Below are 23,410 nucleotides of genomic sequence, written 5' to 3'. Positions count from 1 at the left end.
TGTGTTTTAAATAAAAAATTGTTTATACAATTAATTTACGTCAGTGGATGCTTTATTTGTGATATACAGTTTGATATATTTATACAAATGGAGGTATAAAGATGAATATTCGTATTTTATTTTAATTTTACTAAATAAACACGGGGGGTTCTTATATGATTAATCATAAATGTTGCAATTTTTATTATTTAAAAAAACTTGGAAATAAAAATAACAGAATATGCTCAATATACCTTTTATATGGATATATATTCCAAGTTCGATGCTAAGCAAATGTTTCTATTGTTTTAAAAAAAAAATGTAAATAATCGTAAATGTTTTTAGCTTTATATCTGATATCTTCGTATGTATTGCTCTGTAATTCTCTGAAAAAAATATTTATACAAATAAATACATTTAATATAATTATGAATATTTAATGTGTGCTCTATACCATGAAATATGTAATTAAACAAATATTCAAGCAAAAATATATGCCATATATATATTTATATATTTTTTATACACGTTGCAAAAAATAAACTGATACAGATTGGTTAATTTCTCAAATTTTTACTTTTATGAATTTATTTTATATAAATAAAAAACCATAAACTAATAATATACATACAATATTTACTAGATTATAATATATAGTATCTCGTATCAATAAAATGTTAAGTGGGATATGATAAATAAACATATATTATACATGTACTCATTTCTATATGCGTTCAATTAACAGTAGTAACAAAAAAGTATTAATTTGGGGATGGTAATTTTATGTAGAATATAAAAAAATAAATGAACTAGCTATTTGTTATAATTTTTTTTTTTTTTTTTTAATATTGGTGTATATATAGCCATACTTTATGGAAACATGTGATGTATATATTTTATAGCGTCTATATAGAAGAAAAAAACTTATATAAAAAGTGATTATTACATTTTTATAGTTTCTCCAGATACATTTATATTTTTATACAATCGATTTTGTTTTAAAGATTCATCACTTGATAAACATTTGGATAAAATGTTACTATATTTTTCGGATGAACAATTAACTTCTATTGTGCTATAATATAAGGAGAAAATCAAATGTTTATATTATATATAAGAATAATTTAATTGTTTTTTATGTATTTATAAATTATTTGAAAAAAAAACTACCAAATAAATAAGCATAAATAAGTATTATGCATATACTTATACAATATGTAAGAATTTTAAATAGCTTACTGTGTAATTGTGCTGAGATTTTCACCCATTATAAAACCTTTAAAAAAGTAACTTGGGAGTTAAGAATATTCTTTTAAAAATTTTATATCGAAATGTAGAAATCGCTTAATCGTTAATGAATTTCACATTTACTTATATACATACACATATATATATACATAATAAATTATAATATTGGTGTTTTTTTATCGATTTATAAATACTAAGGAGAATAAAAATAATTAACTAAATAAAACTCGAAAAAAATATGAATAATATAAAATATCGGGGCACACTTAGTAGTATGCAATAATCTCATTGGTTTATATCCCTCGTTTTTTCCAATACAGTTTTATTAAATAATTGTAATGAGTTTGTGTTATTTTTTCACTTTATCGTTTTAATTTTTATTTTATTTGTTATATTTTTTTTTTGGGACATTATACATAAAAATGGAGAATAACTTTAACCATCAAAATGGTTTTCGATTTTAAAAAAATTCACCGCACTATTTACATTTTTTTTTAAGTATGAAATTTCAATAAAAATAAGTTCGCCATTTTTTCTCTTTTTTTTTGAGGGTAATTTTTTCATGTGTTATTACAGTTTTCTATCATGTTTTATATATTATTTAAAATATATTGTATAAGAACGTATACTAAAATACATACATATATGTATATGCTTGTATAAACTCATCAGTAATTAGCAATGAATATGTTTTATACGATATACTAAGATAATTAATGAATCTAAAATATACAACTAGAATAAACAATATTAGTTATGTCAAACTTAATGAAACCGACGAAAAAAACAATGTATTATTTTATATTTGTTTTATCCAATGATATTCTACTATAATATATTGTATCGCACTCTTTTTATTAACAATACATTCACCATTTTACTATTAGGAATTTATATTGTTATTCATATTTTTTAAAATATTTTTTGTATTTCATAATAAAATATATAATCATTGGCTATATGTGTTTATTTAATTGTGTTTTTTTTTTTTTAAAACGGAGTCTATAGGAAATGGGAAAATACAAGAAAATATTCAACTCTTAATTGAAATGTTTAAAATAAGCTAACACAATTTTTTCCGTTTAAATATGGGCTAAAAAAACATTTATGTGTAAAAAATTATTCGTTGTAATTCTACATAAACATCAATAAAAATTCATGTTATTTTGAAAAATTAAATAAATAAAAAAAGTGAAAGAACAATATTCGGGTTAAACGAAATATATACATTGTATAACATGCAGAAAGAAAAACGAAACAAATGGAAATGTTTCAAGGCAGAAATGCTAACTATATTTATACAGGTATATAGAAATATATGTACAAATATAGGTGCAAACATTTGTATAAATATCGATAACAATAAATATGTTTGCTATTACTACTATGGGTTTCTAAATATTTCACCGAAATAAAAAAATAAATACTATTAATTTATTTACAATGTTATTACATTTCATAGAACAAACTATATCATAGTATAATTAGCTATAAAATATTACAACATAATAATCTAAAAAACAAAACAAAATTATAATATTTTTTTCCATACTGAGAAGGTATATGATTAATGTATTCCTTTCATCTCCTACTTTATTATTATAAAATAAAAAAATAAAATAAATATCACTTCCTCTAAAATATATGCATAATGTTAACAAATAAATAGATGTATATACTTATATGCATGAATATCAGTGTACATGATTTTACATTCCTATTAGTTAAATGTGATACTGATGTACTTAAACATTTTTATAGGAAAGGCAAATTTTTATTAAGAAAAGATGCAAGAAAATCCAATTGTTCAATACATTTTAGTAAATAAGGAAATTTTGGATAAAAGATGGCCACTTGGGTCTATCATAGCACAGGGATGTCATGCATGGTAAAATATGTAGATATATAATTTCATATATAGCCAAATTCTTGTAGAATATTTTTTAATTCAAAACATTAATTAATCAATTAAATTGATAATACATATGTACTATTTTTATATGATTTATATTTTTTCCTTATAAAAACGAGATACATATGTAAATCCTTACATCCACACACACATATATATGATTTCACCTTTTTATTAGTGTTGCAGTAATAGCTGAAAATATGGACGATATTATCGTAAAGGAATATTTATCACCAGAAAAAATAAACACTATGCACAAAGTTATATTAAAAGTTGATAGTACAGATGAAATGAAAAACTTATCAGAAAACCTAGATAAAAATAATTTGAAATATAGAATTTGGGCTGAGCAGCCAGAAAACATTTTAACAGCAATTGCAATAAAACCATATTACAAAAACAGTATAAAGGACTATTTTAAAAAGTATGCATTATTAAAAAAGTTATAAACCTTATTTTTTCTATATCCACTTTTTATTACTTAAAACTTATAATATCATCGAGAAACCAAACCATATGCATATATATGTATTCTTATTGAATACCATCATTTGACTTCTTACACTTATATTGCATACACATACATACATATATACATTCGTGTGAGTGATCATGATTAACAAACCATTCGTTGCCTTACATGTATATATATTATGTTTATATATTTTTAAACTAATTGTACAAAAACAAGTTGTTATGCTCTTTAAAAGAACATTGTTTGTAAGTATCTAGTAATGGCTTCTAGTGAAGCCTCAAATATAATTTTATCATAAAAACTAAATAGTATATATGTATAAAAACGAATGCTATAAATATACATATAAAAAGAAAAAAAGGGCACTAGTAAATAATATACATATATACACAGAAAGTGCACATATGTACTTTAAAAACTAAAAAATTAAAATAAATCAACTAATATTATTATGACAATAATACCATGATGACTATTTTAAGTCCCTTAAGATCTTTCTCCACGAATACGTCTGGCTAATTGGATATCTTTTGGCATAATGGTAACTCTCTTTGCATGAATAGCACATAAGTTAGTATCTTCAAAAAGACCAACTAAGTATGCTTCTGCAGCTTCTTGAAGTGCCATAACTGCTGATGATTGAAATCTTAAATCAGTTTTGTAATCTTGAGCAATTTCTCTTACTAATCTTTGGAATGGTAATTTTCTGATTAATAAATCAGTGGATTTTTGATATCTTCTAATTTCTCTTAATGCAACAGTTCCTGGTCTGTATCTGTGTGGTTTTTTAATACCTGCTGAAATTGGAGCTGATTTCCTTGCTGCCTTTGAAGCTAATTGCTTTCTTGGGGCTTTACCTGCAGTTGATTTTCTTGCTGTTTGTTTTGTTCGTGCCATTTTTATTATATGTGGTTTACAATTAATATAATTATATATATATATAATATATTGTGTGCGTGTTTATAGTATTTACAGAAAATTTTATTTATATTTTTTGTAAATGTATATGACAAGTTTTGTTTAAATTATAATGTATAAAAAATAAAATTAAATTAATTTTTTTTTTTGGAACGTAAAATATTTTAATGTATACTTTAACTAATTCATTAAACGTATATTTTTTATTTTTTGAAAAAAAAAATTCATATGTATGCACTTTTTTTTTACATGCTTTACTGGATTTTTTAAATCATTTCTGACCCATTTTTTTTTTCTGAACTATTAATGCAAAAAGCCATGTATGCATAAAAAAAAAAAGGCAATATTATTTAAATAAATTTTAAACACGTAAAAAAAGTGCTACAAAATGGACAAAGGATATATGTGCATATAAAAAAGCAATAAATTTATATTTTTAGTTATTATAATTCATTGAGTTCGCCTTTATTTATATTTAAAAATTGCTATCATTATACTTAATACGCACATAATATTTTATTATTTTTTTTTATTTTTATTAAAAAAAATCGTTTTCGTTACACACACACACATGCGCATATATATAAGTGCGCAAATATTTATGATAACGCATATTATAATAATAAAAATCAGCGAAAGTCGGATTATATATATTATTGTATATTTTTACAATTTTTGTTAAAATTGCAAGTTTAATATTTTGCACATAGATGTGATTACCATGTTTTATTTAAAATTGTTTTTTTTTATGCAATTCATAATGCGTACGTATATATAGCATCGTTTTCGCACCTGCGCTACGTATGAAGAAAATATATATGTATATAATATTATATCTTAATGAACATATATTTTTTAATATATATTAAATTAACCCAAATAAATTATCCACTATTGCGGAATGCAAGTCATATATGCCTTCTGTGGTTTTATATTGGCAAAAACAAATGCGGAATGTTGTATTTCCTCGCGCATAATCATATCAAATATTTAATTTATTACTCCCTTTAATAATTTATAAATTACTCACCTAATTATGATATTTCAAGTCAGTTTAGGAAACGGAATAGCTAGTATGAACAAAATTTAATATGTATCAATTCTCGCTATTCTTTTTATTTAATAAATTAGACATACCCTTAGGCAAAATTTTAAATATTTTTAGTGCATTTGTGAGTATATGTATGCTCATAACATTAATGGGACTATTAAAAGTGCATGTGTTAAATTATAATTGATTCTTTTTAAAGAATAAATATGTAAAAGGACCAATGTATACCTTTTTTTTTTGTTTGCAAATAAAATTATTAAAATAAATGAAAGTATGGTGTATATTCATATATGTGTGCTTACATGTTATTGGTTTTTTTATTTACTTTCGTTTTGATAATAAACAAAATACTTCTTTTTTCCCCTCTCTTCGTCTCTCACCGAATATGAAATTAATTTCTTATATTATCATGAACATACGCCTGTAATTTTTAAAATATAAATTTTAATTCAAATGATGAACAAAATTTTCGTTCAATCGAAAAGGAAAGTATAAAGTTCTTTTTATTTATAGAATTTTTGAAGAATTTAAAGGAATCAAATAAATATGGGCATTCAGAATTTGTTTAATAATAAATGATAATATCACTTGTAAATATTATATACGATTTATTCTTATGTATTTTTGAAATAAGCATCAATGCTTCAATTAGTATAATTCCCTTTATAAGTATGTATTATCCTATTTGCGTTTATTTAAATTAAAAAAAAGAAAACAAAATTAGCGATAATCAATATTTTATTATTTTTAAATTATAGGAAAACTATACAGTATTTTGAAATTTTCTTTATAATCATATTGTTATGGTATATTTTTATGTTTTTGCTTATTCAATATGATTTTGAATATTATTCATTTTATGGGAATATGGTCTTTTTTGTTTCAATGTGTGATATAATGTAAAAAAAAGAGGAATACAAACAACGAAGATTAATTCGCTTTTATAATAACATATATTTTGTTCGATCTTTTATACTTAATCGTAATGAAAATTCATATGAGTTATCCGTTATAATTAACATATTATTATGACGGGTAAAAAATGTAAAGTGGCTAGCTAGCTAATGATTTTTTTTATAGCTATATTTGAAAAAATATGAATATTTTTTAAAGAAAAGCTAGTTAGTATAATATTTCAACTATCGCTAAATTAGTATGCTATGGACACGTATAGTTATTACTTGTGTCTATGTTACCTTCAAATATATGTGAGAGCAGTGTTATACACATTTCATATTATTTAACATTATATCATCAAATGATTTTAAGGTAACAAACACAATATATATATATATGTATAGTTTTTAGTACTCATTAATTTATACAAAATAATAGCCAAAAAGTTGTAGTAATAATACCGTTCGGCAAAGAAATTTAATACAAAGGTATGATGTAAGCGTCTTTATAAAGGAATGGAAGAATTGAAAAATTGACATTTGAGTTGCGAAAGAAAACATACACAGTTATATAATTCTTTAAAAATTATATGTATGTTTTTTGTTTTAAAATATATATGACCCGGTTTACATATAAAAATTTTATGTTAGGAGAAAGCAAAAGCATAAAAATTGCTCATAAAAAATGTATAGTTTTTTTGCAATTTGGTGGCAAACATCATAAAATATGAAATAAGTTTAAAAAGGGTATTTTTGTGTATCGAAATACAAAACACAAATAAATGAAAAATTCTGTAGTATATTTATATAAATATATTTTTTTTACTTTTTGTCCCATTTTGTAATTTTTTTTTTATTTTACCAAATAATATTTCTTCATGTATATAGATTCATAAACATTATTATATGTATCCATATTATATTGCTGTGATATCCCAGTAACAGTTTTGAAACTCATAAGCCATGCAATATATAAAGCACTAAATTAGTTATATTAAAAATATATATTTTAAAAAATATGTACATACTATACAAATGGGTTAATATTATTATATCTATTTATAATATGCAAAAAAATATAACTCATTATCCCTTATTAATTCATAAGTCTATATAAATTACTAAGGAGAAATATATTTTGTTAATTCTGTTAATTTATAGCTATATTTTTTTTTTACAATTTTTATAATAATAAATTACAAAAAAAATAAAAAAAACTTATATAGCTGTTTTTAACGACGATAATTTATAGGGGGGGTTCAATTAATGATTATATCCAAGTACCATTTGAAATAGATAAATATGTAAAACTATTTATTTATAAAAAGTGATTAAGTATTAATGTGATTAAATTTAATATAATCGCGTGTTTTTATGTTTCACTTTTAATTCCATTTTTTTAATTATGCCATTTATATTCCAATGTTCATGATTAAAAGCGCTTTGTGAAAATCGAAAGAAATTAGTAACAAAGTAAAAGGAAAAGTAATAAATGCCGTAACGAATAAAGTAGCGGAATAGGTAACATAATAAATAGCAAGCAAACATTTATTTATATATTCATCCACTTTTTGAACAAATAAAACTTGTATTTTTATATGATTAATAATAAGGCATTTTACACTAACTTGAAACCTATAGTAAATAAGGACGGGGAAGAAAAAGAGGAATTCGAAAATCAAGGAAATGCAAATAATGTAGTTTATATAGGAAACATAAGTAAATATATTGAAGAGGAAAATATATTAAAAATATTAAAAATATTTGGTGATATAAATAATTGGCATAGACAAAGAAATCCATCAACAAATGAGTTAATGACCTTTGGATTTTGTGAATATAAAGATATATATAATGTTTATTTATGTATAAATATATTAAATAATATAGAATTATGTGGAAAAAAATTAAAAGTTAATTGTAATGATAATTTAAAAAAAAAATTTGATTCAATTGTAGATATTTTGTTTGAAAAAAGGGAAGTTACACTTTTCGAAAATGATACAAAAAATATAAACGAAGAAAATACTGTAAATAATTCACTTGAATTAAAAGAAATAAAAAATAAAATTTCAAACGATATAGAACAAGATTTAAAAAAAAAAAAAATGGATGTTTTAAAATTTATAGGGGATATTAATAATGATTATGAAAAAAATGGAAAAAATGACGAAACCGAAAGAGGTGAATATAATAATGTAAATAATAACAATATTACTCAATTTGATATGGATAATAAATCCTTATTAAATAAGAAAATATATAACCATGGTAACGAAACTAACTACAATGAAAATAATAATAAATTAATAAACCAAGAAAAAGAAAAAAGAAAATATGTTACTAATAATTATAAAATTCATTGGAGGGAAAGAGACCGAATTGAAAAACTTGATGCAAGAGAAAAAAATTTAGAAAAAGATTTTTATAAAAGAGAAAAGGAATGGTTAGAATTAGAAGAACAAATTAAAAAAGATACATATAGAGAATGGAATAAGTTTATTCAAATCAAAAAAAAAGATATCGCTAAACTTATCGAATTAGATTTAAAAGGAGAAAATGAAGATTCAAGTATCTCAAGTTCAAAAAGAAGAGAAAGCAGAAGGTCAAAAAGAGCAAAGGAAAAAAAATTAGATGAACAAGATAGGTTAGATGAAATGAAAGAATTAGAAGAAGCCAAAAAAAAAGAAGAACAAATAAAGGATATTGATATAACAATGAAAGATAAAGAAGGAGAGATATTAAACAAAAAAGATAAACAAAATAGCGATACTACTGTGCAAACTAAGACAAAAAAAAGCAGTTTTTTCGCTACAGCTTTTTCATATGTGTTTGACAATAATAAAGATAAACAAAATGATAAAACAAATGAGAATTCTGAAAAGGGAGAAAATGAAAATCATGATATTAAACAGTTAAATCAAAATGAAAATGAGAAAAACCATGAACAAACCGAAAATTCTGAAATCGAAAAGGAGCATGAAGAATCTATCCAAGATAAAGATGATAATACCAATAAAAAAAAAAGTTCAAAAAACAAGCGAAAAATAACAAACAGCGAAACAGAAAAAGTAAATGACAAAAAAAAAAAAGTAACTATCGAAAATATACAAAATGAAGAAGATATTAATAAAACAAGTGGTAATAATAATAATAATAAAACATTAAACACGAAAAATAATGAAAATACAGAGGAAATACAATCTCTAGAAGACGATCCAATAATAGCATATGAACTAGAGATATCATTACCAAAAAAAAGGAAAGGAAAAAATGATACATCTAAAACAATTGATATAATTGAAAAATCAAAAAAAATATTAGAAAACATACCTTCAGAAGAAGAAGATATTTTTAATTACCCAATCGAATGGGATATATTAAAATTAAAAGATAATATTAGTACAAACTTGAAGCCATGGATATATAAAAATATAACAGAATATATAGGGGCAGATGAAAAAGAAGTTATAGAAGAAATAAGTAGCTTTTTTGTTGAACAAATATTAAAAGAAACTGCACCAAAAGATATCCTTTCCGAAGCGGAAAAGTTTTTAGATTCAGATGGAAAGAAATTCATTATTAATATGTATAGACTCATTATTTTTGAGCAACTCAAAATAAAAAATAATATGTAATGTAGCAAATATCTGACATTTCTCGATAAAAAAAATATATTCTGAGTATCAAATATTACTAAAATTTTATACACACCCATGGTATAAATATGCATTATTTGTTTAACTTTTCCTCTTAACCGTTTTCATTGCCTTTAACTAACATCAGAGGCAATTTATTTTGTTCGCTTTTTTTTTTTTTTTCATTTTTTTTTCTTTTTTTTTCTTTTTTCTCACGCTCCATAAATGGAATAGTGTCTACAACACTTTCTGCGCAAATTCTTAGATTTATATATATGCGCATTTTAACTTTTGTGATTATTTTACATAAAATAAAAGGCAAATTAATACATAAAAATGCTCCTTTATAACTATAGGCATTATACACATATACTTGTATATTCATACGTTTTTTGACAACAATTTGTTTTAAAAGCTAATTTAAATATACACTCTACTGTGAATATCGCTTTTTTTAAAGCCCAAATTGGAGAACAATGTCTTGGTTGTTTCTTTTTGGTTATTTTGTCAATTTGTTAATTTTTTTTTTATAAGAGGGAAAAAAATATTAACATAATTTTATTTTTAATTAATAAGTGTTAAATATCTATTAATTTTTTATGAAATAAAATGAACTTTCTCTCCTCATAAAAATGAAGATTTCATTGTTTGCCAACTTTACAAGGTTTAGTCAAAATTAGCTAAAATCAAAATAACAGTTAAAATACATAACAATTGTGGATAGGAAAAAACGATTTTTTTTTTTATCTTGGAAGAATATAAATAAATTAAAAGAAAAATAACAATAAAATTTTTTTTTTTTTTAAATATAAATAATGCATAAATATGCATATTTTATTCCCAAAAATATTTTTTTGCATATGCGAACAAAAATCCTATTACTATTGAATCATAGAGAAATGAGAAAATACATAAATTCAACAAAATAATTAAAATATAATATATTATATGTAAAGGAATAATGCAGTATGTTATTTTAGGACTTTTAATTATTTCTTTATTTCTCAAAAAATAGCTGATTGAATTTGTAAATTCACATATAATATATTAAGTAATATTTAACCCTCTTAGAGTTCTTAGAACAATAGATATGTTTAGTTAACAATTAAATAAGATTATAATTTATTTATACTTTTTAAGAAATAAATTATAATGTTAAAATCATGACATATATATAAAATGAATTCTAAAAATGAAACAAGAGAAGAAAAAAAAAAAGAAAAGGAGCTAAATGAAGCTCGGAAAGCCGGTATAAATTTTATGTACATATTATTTCTCTATAAAGAAAGATGTATATATTATGTAGATAACTAAATGCACACTCATATGTTCACTATTTTCATTTATCATAACTTAATATGCTTATTCGTTCGTTTTATTTCAATACAAGTTATTTATTATATTCATTTTAATGATATATTTCATTGTTCAGGAAAAATAGAAGCTCTAAAAGATGAAGATGGAAATGATATAAATCCGCATATGCCACAATATATTCTCAAAGCTCCTTGGTATTTAAATCAAACACAACCAGGTTAGAAAAAAATATTTCTTATAATAAAAATACATTTCTAGGCCCAAATATGTGTGTATTAAAAAAAGGGGGAAAAAGGGGAAAAACAAATTGTGTGCTCCATTTTAATGTTTGATAAAATTTACAAATGCAGTTAAAAACAAGTATACTTGCTCTATTTCAATCCTACAAATAATTTTTTCGAAACTTTAAGGCACATCCCTTAAATGATTTGGTCCCAATTTTTAATACATAAAATGCGTGTATATATCACTACATGTCTATATGTATATATATATATTTGAATAATTGTTAACACCCATTCTTTTAGGTCTAAAACATCAAAGATATCGAGAAGCAGATAAAGTGAAAATAGAAGAAGAAAGAAATCGAAAAATTTATGTTAAAAATACAAAAAATAAACAAAATTTTTGCAAAAATTGTGGAAGTGCTGCACATACAGAAAAATATTGTTTAGAAAGAACAAGAAAAAAAAAAAAAAATTTTATGAATAAAGAAAATGATCAAGATTATTTATGTGTTACCCAAGATCTAGGATATGATGGAAATAGAGATAGATGGGTAGGATATGATCCAAATAATTTCGATCATATATATAGAGAATATGAAAAAATAGTAGATGAACAAAAAAAACGAAAAGCAGAAAAACTGAAAAAAAAATATGAAAAGCAATCCATAAAAAAAAAAAAAGAAGAAAATGAAGAAGAAGAAGAAGAAGCTGAAAATAGCGAATTAAGTAGTGATAGTGAAAAAGGTAATGATTTAAATGATAATAAACAAAATAATAAAAAAAATAACAAAAATGAAAAAAATAAAACAATTGCTCGAAATTTAAGAATCAGAGAAGATACAGCAAAATATTTATATAACTTAAATTTAAATTCTGCTTTTTATGATCCAAAAAGTAGAAGTATGAGAGAGGATCCATTAGCTAATATAAAAAATAATTTAGAAAATAGTAATTATTATAAAGGTGAAAATTATTATAATAATACAGGAGAGGCGATTGAATCGAAAAAATTAGAAATATTTGCATGGGAATCATATAAAAGAGGTGAAAACGTTCATTTCAATGCGCAACCTACTCAACTCGAATTAATGTATAAAGAATTTTTAGAAAAAAAAAATAAATTAATTAAAAAAAAACAAGAAGATGTATTAAAAACATATAAATGTGAAAATATAACAAAAGAAATTCATAATGAACAAGAACTTATACATTCTGAAGTTTACACAGAATATAAGCCGGTTGATCAAATTGATATTAAAAAAAATAATAAAATTAAAATATTAAGTAAATATGAAGAAGATATTTATATTTCGGATCATACTTCAGTTTTTGGTAGTTATTATGATCGGGAAACAAAAAAATGGGGTTACAAATGTTGCAAATGTACTGACAAGTTTCAAAATTGTTTTCAATTATAATATTTTTTCTTTCTTCAAATTCTCATTTACAAAAAAATTATAATTAATAAATCGATTATTTATTCCGCTTTTTCCATTTCCCACTTTTTTTTTTGTTTACTTTAATTTTATATTTCTTAAACTTTTTTATTCGTAACAAATTTTTCTCTTCAAAAGCCGTTGAGCAAATTATTATTACTATATATATATATATATAATATTAACATATCATTGTACTTTTCATAAATATTAATATAAAACATGACTTTATCCAATCTAATAATCATAAAGTATTTAGAAGAGGATGATTAGAGGGTAAAGACATGAAAGCATTGTCTCCTTTATTTTTATTAATTTTAAAATTGCTCCAATGTTCTTTTTCCCGTCTTTTATTTAATTTTTGTTTTCTTCTATTTTCTTCATCTAATGCATATATAAGCATTCGTCTATATATTTCTGCACGAACTAATCTTGTTCTTTTTCTTGTATATTGTGCATATACACCACCAAATATATAAGAAGATAAATTACTTTCTATTCTTCTTTTCATATATTTTTTTTTTAGTTTAGCTAATCGCCTTCTAATTTTGGGTTCAATAGATCTAATACCTGGTTTATGTTGCCCTCGAGGTTTTTCATATTTTCCTCTTATATTATATTGCCACATATATCTATAATCTCTTGTTATTGGTTTATTTATTTTATAATATGATTTAAGCTTTTCCTCATTTATATTATATAAACTTCTTATATTTTTTACATATAAAATCCGTGGGGAATAAAATGGTATTAATTGTTCTACACCTACCCCATCAAATATATTTTTTACAATAAATGACGAATCTAATCTTTTTCTGCGAATGTCAACACAATAGCCTGTTAGAGGGGTGAAAAATACGAAAAATAAGAAAAATACGAAAAATAAGAAAAATAAGAAAAATAAGAAAAATAAGAAAAATAAGAAAAATAAGAAAAATAAGAAAAATAAGAAAAATAAGAAAAATTAGTATAAAATGGGAAAATAGTAAAATGCCCCACCCTGAAAAATTGCAAACGTTTGCTGAGATCGTGATAACTCGTATTTGATTTCAATTAGATCCCCTGTGTGTATTTTAGGCATTTTAAAATTTCTTAATTTATTCATTTTGTTCATTTCAACTAAATGGAGATTGTGCATTAACTGCCTATTATAAAAATCATGCATATAATTTTTATGGTAAAATATTGTTTTTTTGTTTTCTTGTCCTTTCTCTTTACATTTCTTTTCTATATTTTCTTCATCCTTGTCAATACAATTTATGTTAGGCCAGTATTTTGACGTCTTTTCATTTTTTATATTATAGCACTTATATTTATTTAAACTTGTTATAACTTTTGTTCTTATGTATCTTTTTATCTGTACAGGGAAGAAAGAAAGAAAGGAAGAAAGGAAGAAATGGATATGATATATAAATAAATAGGAATACATCACTTTATGTCGCATTTTCCAAAATAAAAATAACTTATTTTTTATAAGCTTACCATTATTCTATTTATTATTTTTTTTCTTCTGTGTTCAAGGGTATGTAATACTTTCTACTTTGCTGATTTACATTTGATTGACTGAATTTTTCTATCATTTCATAGTTAAAAAATAAATAAATATATATATATATATATATATATTTACATAATAAAATGAATTATTATTTCCACCTATTTTTATTAATATATTTTTTTATATACAATAAGCATATTTTTCAAAATTTATTGAAAAAAAAAACGAAAAAAAATTAATCTTAATGTATATTATATATATTTTTTTATAATGAATATATACACCCACAGTGAAATGTAGGATTTGGTAAAAAAAAATATCACCAAAATTTTAAACTATTTTTTGCATACATAAAAAAAAAAAATTAATATGATTTAATGTTTGAAAAGTTGTTAAATAAAAAGATAAAATTTACTAATTAATACACATAATCATAACCAAATCAAGTAAAAAATGGATATCCATATAAATTAAATTATAGTAAAATTTATGTATGTGAATTTATACCAAGTATAAATGAAATAGGTATATTTATAATACCAACAAAAAAAGTAAAATAGCTAATTAAAAAAAAAAATTAAAAGTTTATAGATTAAATATTACTTAATATTATATATACATAAAAGTGAATGTGTAATATATATAATTTATTATTCATTTGTTGGATACTAATCCCATACAATGTAACGAAGAAAATATTTTGCTTGTTCAAATCTACCAAGTTTTCTAAAAATGGCACTAAGGTTATATGATGCGGAAAAAAGAAGATGTTTTTTATCAAAAAAAAGGAGATAAAAATTCGAATATTTTGTATTTAAATTTCTGTAATAATTTACTATTTTTATTAAATCTGTTTTTTCATAAATAAATGGATAATTAAGACAAGTGTAACACATACACTTTTTCATATTAATAACATAGTCATATATAAATTTTTCGTTCAATTTTAATAATTTTTTTATTTCTTTATCTGCTTTTTTTATAAGTGTTATAACATTTAAATATAATTTTATACATTCATTAAAATAAGATAAATAGTGTAAGGCTCTTCCTAAATTATATAATATTTCAGCTAAATATATATATTTATAAATTTTATAAAATTGAGAATATTTTATATATTTTTTTTTTTTTTTTTTTATTTTTTGTTCATATCTTTTTAATATATATTCATTTAATATACAAAAAGAAGTCATAATAACAGATTCTCTATTCTCTACTTTATATGCCCCTGAGTAATTGAAGTACGATGCCATCAAACTAAACAAAAAATTTACATTATCAGATATTTTTTCAAACTTGTTTTCTAATTTATTTTTCATATAGACACATTTTTCAACTTTTGTTTCATTTATTTCATTCATTTCGATTTCTGAATCTACACTTTGAGTAGGTGCACTATCACGCCATTCTCTTATCCCCTCATTCAAATTATTTATGTTTATTTTTTCCATTTTGTTTTTAATTTTAACATTATCTATATTATCCTTATTCAATATACGAATATTTTCACGTCTTGATTTTAACAAGAAAGTATAAGCCCTTGTAAACTCATGAATTGCATGAATAACCATAGATGATATATTACAAACATTTGCAATTAAATAAATAAGAAATGGATTTGTTTTATCAAAATGTATACTTCTAACTAGGAAAAGTCTAAATATAATTAAAATATTTTTATATCTTGATCTTGATACTGATACTAAAAAATTTTGAGAAAATTTTCCTGTTAAAACTATATCAGTATAATATTTTAAAATTCTATATTCATTTTTTTTTTTTTTATTAAATATATACAAATCGTTTAAGTATCTAACTTGCTTTTCATAATTCCCACTGGATATATACAATCTATTAAGTAATAAATTAATTCGAAAAATATAATATTTGCAATCTCGATTTTTTACATTATTACTATTTTTTATGATTTTACTATAATATTTATTAATATTTTCCTTTATACTATTAGTATATATATTGTCAAAAAAATAATAATGGATATTAGAAAATATATTTGTATCATGTCTTTTTTTAAATTCGCTTTTTATAAAATTTATATATGTTAGTAATTTTATTTTATTTGTTTTCCTATTCTTTAAATATAAATTTAACATATGAATAGAATCATCATATAAATTCATTATACTTACTAAAAAAAAACATTCTTCTAAAAATAAAATACTAAAATAAAGTCCTAAGTAGCTTTCGAAAGAAAAAAAATTCATTTTTTTTTTTGTGTGCAAAAATGAAACACTTTTTTTTTTTTTTTTTTCTTTTATTTCATCGATTTTATTAATTGAATTTTGTTTGTTTTCATAATCCTTATCAATTATATATTTTTTTTTTAATTTCATAAGAACGCCATCATAATCAATACCAGAATATGATGAAAAAATTATATTATCACGATTTGTTTTGCCATTTTTATGATTGTCTTTTTTTAATTTTCTAAAATAAAAAGTTTCTTTTTCCATACATGCATATATTCTGCTAAAATCATGTTCCAATTCGTATAAAAAATAAAAAAGAGTATAACTAAATTTGTAAAACTTCATAACAACTCTATTATTTAATATTTCTGATTCAACATTATACTTATATTTGTAAATTCTAGAATAAAACTCTTTGAGTGCATTATTGATGTTACAAAATGTGTTTGATAATTCGTTTTTTTTATTATAATTAAATACTTCATTTTTATATGAATCATTTTTTCGAATAAACTCGCTAATATCAACTATCATAACGTCTTTATAATATAATTTGTTTTCCTCTATTTTCAAATTTTTATAAACAATAGTACTATAGTTTTCTTTTTTGTTTTTGTTTTTAAATATATTAAAGGAATAACTTAAATAAAGCAAATATTCACGATATTTGTATAATTCTGTAATATGGGTTATCCCCATTTGTTTTATCTCTTTATTTTTACAATCTATTATATCTAAAATGTTAAACAAATAAAAATAATTTAAGATTGGTAAATTATATTTTATACAAAAATAACAAAAACATATATTCGAATTTATTTTAATAATATTATTAATATTCTTATGAGATACATAATTATCATACATATAATAAACACTATTATTGTGACTAAAAGTTTTATCAAAATTTTGTTTTTTTTGGGGATATATATAAAATATGTGTAAAATATATTTATTATGTGATGTGTATAATAATAATTTATTTTTTTTTCTAAATATTTTTAATAATAATATTTCTCTTTCTTTATTACTAAGTGGTTTAGGTATAGAAAATGTTGATCTTAATTTTTTTTCTTTTATACTCAATAGTATATTAATTGATTTATTATATTTTTTTAATTTATACAAAATATTAATATATAATGTTTTTATATCTATTTCTATATTATCTTTTTCAATATTTTCATCATTTAATATTTTTAATATTATTTCTTCTCCTTTTATATAATTTCCTATATAATAATAACTTTTTACCATTTTATATACAAAGTTTGTAACATTTATTTTATTGTCAAAAGATATTATTTCATTTATTGAAGTGTTTTTTTCTGCATTTGTGTAATCAAGAAAAGTGTCATTTTCATTGTCATTTATTCCAATTATATCATTACATTTTGTTTGTCTATCTTGTTTATAAATTAATTGATAAAAAAATATTGCACATGTATACATTCCTTTAGCATAATATGATTCGGCAATATTAAAAATTATATCCTCATATAAAATATAATTTTTTTTTAATACTTGAAAAAAAAATGTATTAATTAAATACTTAGATTTAAAATTTACAACACTTATTATGGATTTTATGAATTGTGCAAATATGTCAATATGTACATGCTCACAATTTTTTGTTAATTTTTTATAAACAAATATGCATTCATTGTATTTATTATTTAATATCTGTGATTGCATAAATAAACAAATTATATTTTTTTCGTGATATCCAAAATTATAATGAGATTTTTTTTTCATTACTTTTATGTACATGTCTTTTAAAAAGCTATAACATTCATATGGGCGATTTATAATTACTAAGCATATGCATATATATATATCCACAATTATTTCATATGAATCTATATTATTATTTTCTTTTATTATTAATAAATTTTTTAGACAATTTTTATAGTCTTCTATTAATATATATGTAAATGCGATATTAAAATATAAATGATTCATAAAATTATCAAATAATTCTTTTTTATCAAAATTGTCATAATTTATTTCACTTTTTTCTTTGAAATTTATTTGAGATTCATCTTCATTGCAATTTGAAAATTTATCATTTTCCATTTCATCCACATACAACGAATATTCATTCTGACTATTTTCATCTATTAAATTTTTTTTTTTGTTATTATTATTTTTTTTTTGTAATTTTCCCTTTTTTCTTTTATATAATCTCATTGCTTTATATAAGCAATATAACAATATATTATATTCTTTTTCAATTTTACATAAATTAGAAATATTATACCAAGTTAAAAAATCATTACGAGTTAAATGTGCTGCTATCAAATAATAATTAATCGCTTTTTTCAAATTATCATACTCTCTTTCATATATTAAACCTAATAAATGATAAGGGTCATGTAAATCTGGAGATATTTTTATAACTTGTTCTAATAATTTTATACATTCCTCATAATTTTTATTAATATAACTATTATTAGCTTTATTTATTAAATTTTCAACTTCTTTATTCATTTTTGATGGTTCAGTAGATGTTATCATTTTTTCTGTTTTTCCTTTTTTATTTCTTCCTTTTTTTTTTCTTTCTTTTTTTTTCGAACTCTTTTGCTTCTCTGTGTATACATTTTCATCCTCAAAAATATCATTATCACTTTCTTCATTGTTATGTTTTAATAATAATAATTCTTCATCACTTATACTCGTATTTGAACTATTGTCTAATTTTAAGTTAGTTAACTCATCAGAATTTTCAAATATATATGAATCATATGTATATATATTTTTATTTCCATTCCCCAAATTTAATATATAAGACTGATTTGAATAAAAATAAAAATATAAAATATTATTTAAGTTTATATTATTAATATCTAATAACCTTTCTTCGCCTATTATTATATTTCTATTATTAATAGAATTAAATATTTTATCTTTTCTTTCTCCTTTTTCATTTTCATTTTTTTCTATTTTTTTATCCATTGCTATATCACTTTGTTCTTGGGAAATACTTGTTCCCCCATTATCTACATTTTTTGCATTTTCTACATTTTCACACTCAATTAACGTTTTTTTTTTAAATTTATTTATATCATCCATAAAATAAGAAAGACATATTTTATCTTCCTCATTGTCATATAATAAAGTATCAATATCATCATCGTTTACCGAATTTAATAATATATTTTTTTGTTTTTCTTCATATGTTTCAATTTTTTTCTTCGGATTTAATAATTTGTTAATTTTATTTTGTAAATTTTCATCATTTCTTTTGTTACTTTTAACCATATTATAATATTTCAAAACATCATCATCACTTCCCAAATTTGAATATTCACTTTCTTCTTCATTTTTATCATTATATTCGTCACTTTCATTTTCCTCTTCTTCATTTTTATCATTATATTCGTCACTTTCATTTTCCTCTTCATCCATATAGCTACTTTGGTCATACTTATATCTATGATGTAAATCTAACTCTGTCCATTCATCTTTTTCAAACTGTTTATTTTTTTTTTTGTTTTTGAGCTTATCGTTCATTGGAATAGATGAATAAAACATATCATCTATATTTTCAGATACATTCAAATTATTATTTTTATTTAAATTAAGTAAATTTTCTAAGAGTGAATCCGAGGATCCACTGTCTACATTTATGCTTTCTTTTCCATAATTAGAACCTGTTTCATATTGCTGTCGTTTATTTTCTGTGCTACGATTATCCATCCCGTTATATATACGAATTCTGTATGTATAAATTCACTAATTAGTTTCTCCATATACTTCCACGTATATATACATATGTTTGCTTATCTTTTAATTATTTATATATTTATTTGATTGTTTATATAAGGAATTCATTTTATCCCATTTTTTCATAGCCCATTAATGTAGTATACTCAATCCAATCATTTTCTTTTAATATATAGCGATTTTTGTATTATATAGATATGCAAATAAAACTACAGGGAATTATATTTGATATATTATTATAAATCACAATACATACACAAATGTTTAATTTTATATTTTTCAGTTATGTGTATTAATGGGGAAAGGTGAACATTCACATGGTTAATTATGGAAATTAAATATGTGGATATATACAAATATATTTTGAAAAAGAGAAAAATATAAATAATACATAAAAAAGTTTACTCTTAAATATATATGTACATAATTTTATGCATTTCTATATTCACAATTTAAAGAATAATATCACTTCCTTGCATCCAATAAGAATAAATAAGATAATTTAATATTTTTTATTTTAAAAAGGGAAAAATAAACAATTTGATTTTATATTAAAAAAAAATAAAAATATACATTTACATTTTTTAAATGAAAAAGATTTATTAAAAACGTATTTAGCCCCCATATATATATATGTTATTAACATTCATATTTTTCATAGAAATATATGTTTGTTTTATGATAAATTTTTATATTAAGTTATAATATTTTTATTTTGTTTTATTTTTTAATTAAAAATATAATAACTATATTACAAATTAAAAAGTTACATAAGCTATTTACCATTTTGAAAACAATTTCTTTTTTATTTTAAAAAATAATAATATAACAAGAGTAATAACAGTTATAGTATAATAAACACATTCCTATTAGGAAGTGTAAAAATGTATAGATTAATATATTACAATTTTACAACATTCAAATAAAAAAAGAAAAAAATTATGAAATTAGGATGTATATTTTTATTTCACCTAAAATAGCAAGCATTTAAAATTATCCCCATTTCCATCAAAAATTTTTTACATGTATACATAACAAGAGTATGGATTACCATATAATATTTTTCTTTTTTATAAAATCTGCATTTTTTTATTCATATAATTAATTTTCTCACTAATTGTGTATATGATTTTTTTAAGTATTACTCTTTGTTTTATTATATTTAGTTAAAATTTTGTTTGTGTATATTGCCTATTTATCCGAATTCTTTTTATTTTTTATTTATGTATACAAGTTAATGTGATATATTTTACTTAAGTCGTTTGAAAGTGGTTTATTTTAACATATAAATAAATATATTTTTTCTAAATATATAACATTTTTTAAAAATAAAAAAACTGGATTTATGTGTGAATATGTGTACATATTTAAAATCACTGAAAAATTATTAACATTTTTCTTTCTTAATGTTGGCTATGTATTCATAAAAAAATAGACTATTATTTTTTTATTAATTATAAAATTTTTAAAGAGAACAATATAAGATCATACTAATTCGCATAATTTATATATACAAATAATTAATAATACGCAAAAAATATATGCATACATGCGATGCATATATTCGTATGCACTTAGAATGGATTAACAATTTAACTGCATAAAGGAAATTATGATAAGACAAAGGAAATTTTTTATATGAACTGTACATAATTTTTTTTAGTTTAATAAATAAATGTGGCGATAATCGGTATTCATATTTTATCATATGTTAAAATAATATGAAAGATAAAGGCAAAATATTTTAGAAAAATATAAAAAATTAGGAAAGGAATTATACACATACCTATGCACTATATTTTACACATTATATACACAATTTAGCATACATATACACATGTACATTAAAACAAAAATTTAAAAAAAGTATGTAATGTATTTGTATATACTATATATAATATATATTTATATAGGAATATTAAACAAACTATTAAATGTGAAATGTTTAACTATTTGTGAAAACTAGTTATGGATATTTGTTTTTTTTTTAAATTAATTTTTATAGTTGTCATTGCAACAAAAAAATAAATTCTCTTTAATTTTATTATTATTACTATTTTATTATACGATTATTTTATTTTATGTATTGTTAAGATAAAAAATGAAGAAATTATGAACATACATAAAAAAAAAGACTTGGATAAAATTGTATAAAGATATTTTGGAATATTGTTTTTAATCCTTTTAAGTTATGATCTTAAAATATTAAAAAAAAAATTAATTGTTTATTTAACCTAATCCATAATATTTACAGCTCTTTATAATATATAAAATGTTACTATATTGATGCTTATATGTTATGCATATGCATGTATATTTTTACAAATAAGTAAATTTGTATGTATGTGTGTTTATATTCGTAATACATTTATTATTTGAGTGTTGTAGATTTTGTAATTTCATATATAATGATAATACGATATTATATTTAATAGGAAATCAGTTATACTGCTATATTGTTGTATTGTTTTTTTTTCCTTTGTTTTTTTTATAACACACCTTACATAGAAATATACATCGACATTTTTTTAGAAAAAAAAAGAGAAATAAACAAATTGCTCAGTGGTGTCATTTCGATTTTTCACTGATTTATATTTTTTATAGAAAAAATATAATGAACAGATAAAATTAATACATAAAATATATGTACATAATATGCATATGTTTTATATTCATATGTATGTTAATATATGTGTGTGTAACCTATAAATACCATTACAAATGACAGATAAAATAAATTCACCCCCAAATCAATGAGGAGAATATTATAAGAATAATTATTAATTTGTTAAGAAATAATAATAAATATTATTAGACAATTTAATATATATATATAATCAATAAAATAAATAAATCAATCAAAATCAATATAAAAA

General features: G+C 21.1%; 7 protein-coding genes across 7 annotated transcripts; 3 read left to right on the top strand and 4 right to left on the bottom strand.

Annotated features, from left to right (window-relative positions):
• Positions 1 to 265: 265 nt before the first annotated feature.
• PBANKA_0109000 (conserved Plasmodium protein, unknown function) lies at positions 266 to 1,247 on the bottom strand (the record flags this gene model as incomplete). Its single annotated transcript, XM_034568538.1, has 3 exons — positions 266 to 365; positions 926 to 1,054; positions 1,219 to 1,247. 3 exons carry the CDS (start codon positions 1,245 to 1,247, stop codon positions 266 to 268), a joined length of 258 nt encoding a protein of 85 aa, XP_034419690.1.
• Positions 1,248 to 3,014: 1,767 nt separating this feature from the next.
• On the top strand, positions 3,015 to 3,588 carry PBANKA_0108900 (peptidyl-tRNA hydrolase PTRHD1, putative; the record flags this gene model as incomplete). The annotated part of the gene is made up of 2 exons (XM_034568527.1): positions 3,015 to 3,115; positions 3,318 to 3,588. The coding sequence occupies 2 exons, from the start codon at positions 3,015 to 3,017 to the stop codon at positions 3,586 to 3,588; spliced, it is 372 nt and encodes a 123-aa protein (XP_034419689.1).
• Positions 3,589 to 4,100: 512 nt separating this feature from the next.
• Positions 4,101 to 4,511, bottom strand: PBANKA_0108800 (histone H3, putative; the record flags this gene model as incomplete). Its single annotated transcript, XM_034568516.1, has 1 exon — positions 4,101 to 4,511. One exon carries the CDS (start codon positions 4,509 to 4,511, stop codon positions 4,101 to 4,103), a length of 411 nt encoding a protein of 136 aa, XP_034419688.1.
• Positions 4,512 to 8,077: 3,566 nt separating this feature from the next.
• PBANKA_0108700 (RNA-binding protein 25, putative) lies at positions 8,078 to 10,117 on the top strand (the record flags this gene model as incomplete). The annotated part of the gene is made up of 1 exon (XM_034568504.1): positions 8,078 to 10,117. The coding sequence occupies one exon, from the start codon at positions 8,078 to 8,080 to the stop codon at positions 10,115 to 10,117; it is 2,040 nt and encodes a 679-aa protein (XP_034419687.1).
• A 1,179-nt stretch (positions 10,118 to 11,296) lies between these two features.
• Positions 11,297 to 13,079, top strand: PBANKA_0108600 (pre-mRNA-splicing factor SLU7, putative; the record flags this gene model as incomplete). The annotated part of the gene is made up of 3 exons (XM_034568493.1): positions 11,297 to 11,366; positions 11,550 to 11,651; positions 11,962 to 13,079. The coding sequence occupies 3 exons, from the start codon at positions 11,297 to 11,299 to the stop codon at positions 13,077 to 13,079; spliced, it is 1,290 nt and encodes a 429-aa protein (XP_034419686.1).
• Positions 13,080 to 13,341: 262 nt separating this feature from the next.
• Positions 13,342 to 14,582, bottom strand: PBANKA_0108500 (mitochondrial ribosomal protein L19 precursor, putative; the record flags this gene model as incomplete). The annotated part of the gene is made up of 3 exons (XM_034568482.1): positions 13,342 to 13,934; positions 14,097 to 14,454; positions 14,580 to 14,582. 3 exons carry the CDS (start codon positions 14,580 to 14,582, stop codon positions 13,342 to 13,344), a joined length of 954 nt encoding a protein of 317 aa, XP_034419685.1.
• Positions 14,583 to 15,263: 681 nt separating this feature from the next.
• Positions 15,264 to 20,507, bottom strand: PBANKA_0108400 (conserved Plasmodium protein, unknown function; the record flags this gene model as incomplete). Its single annotated transcript, XM_034568471.1, has 1 exon — positions 15,264 to 20,507. The coding sequence occupies one exon, from the start codon at positions 20,505 to 20,507 to the stop codon at positions 15,264 to 15,266; it is 5,244 nt and encodes a 1,747-aa protein (XP_034419684.1).
• Between the last annotated feature and the right edge of the window lie 2,903 nt (positions 20,508 to 23,410).

The sequence above is a fragment of the Plasmodium berghei genome (genome assembly GCF_900002375.2).
Source record: "Plasmodium berghei ANKA genome assembly, chromosome: 1".
NCBI classification, from domain to species: Eukaryota; Apicomplexa; class Aconoidasida; order Haemosporida; family Plasmodiidae; genus Plasmodium; species Plasmodium berghei.
This window is presented reverse-complemented; position numbering and strand designations above follow the sequence as displayed.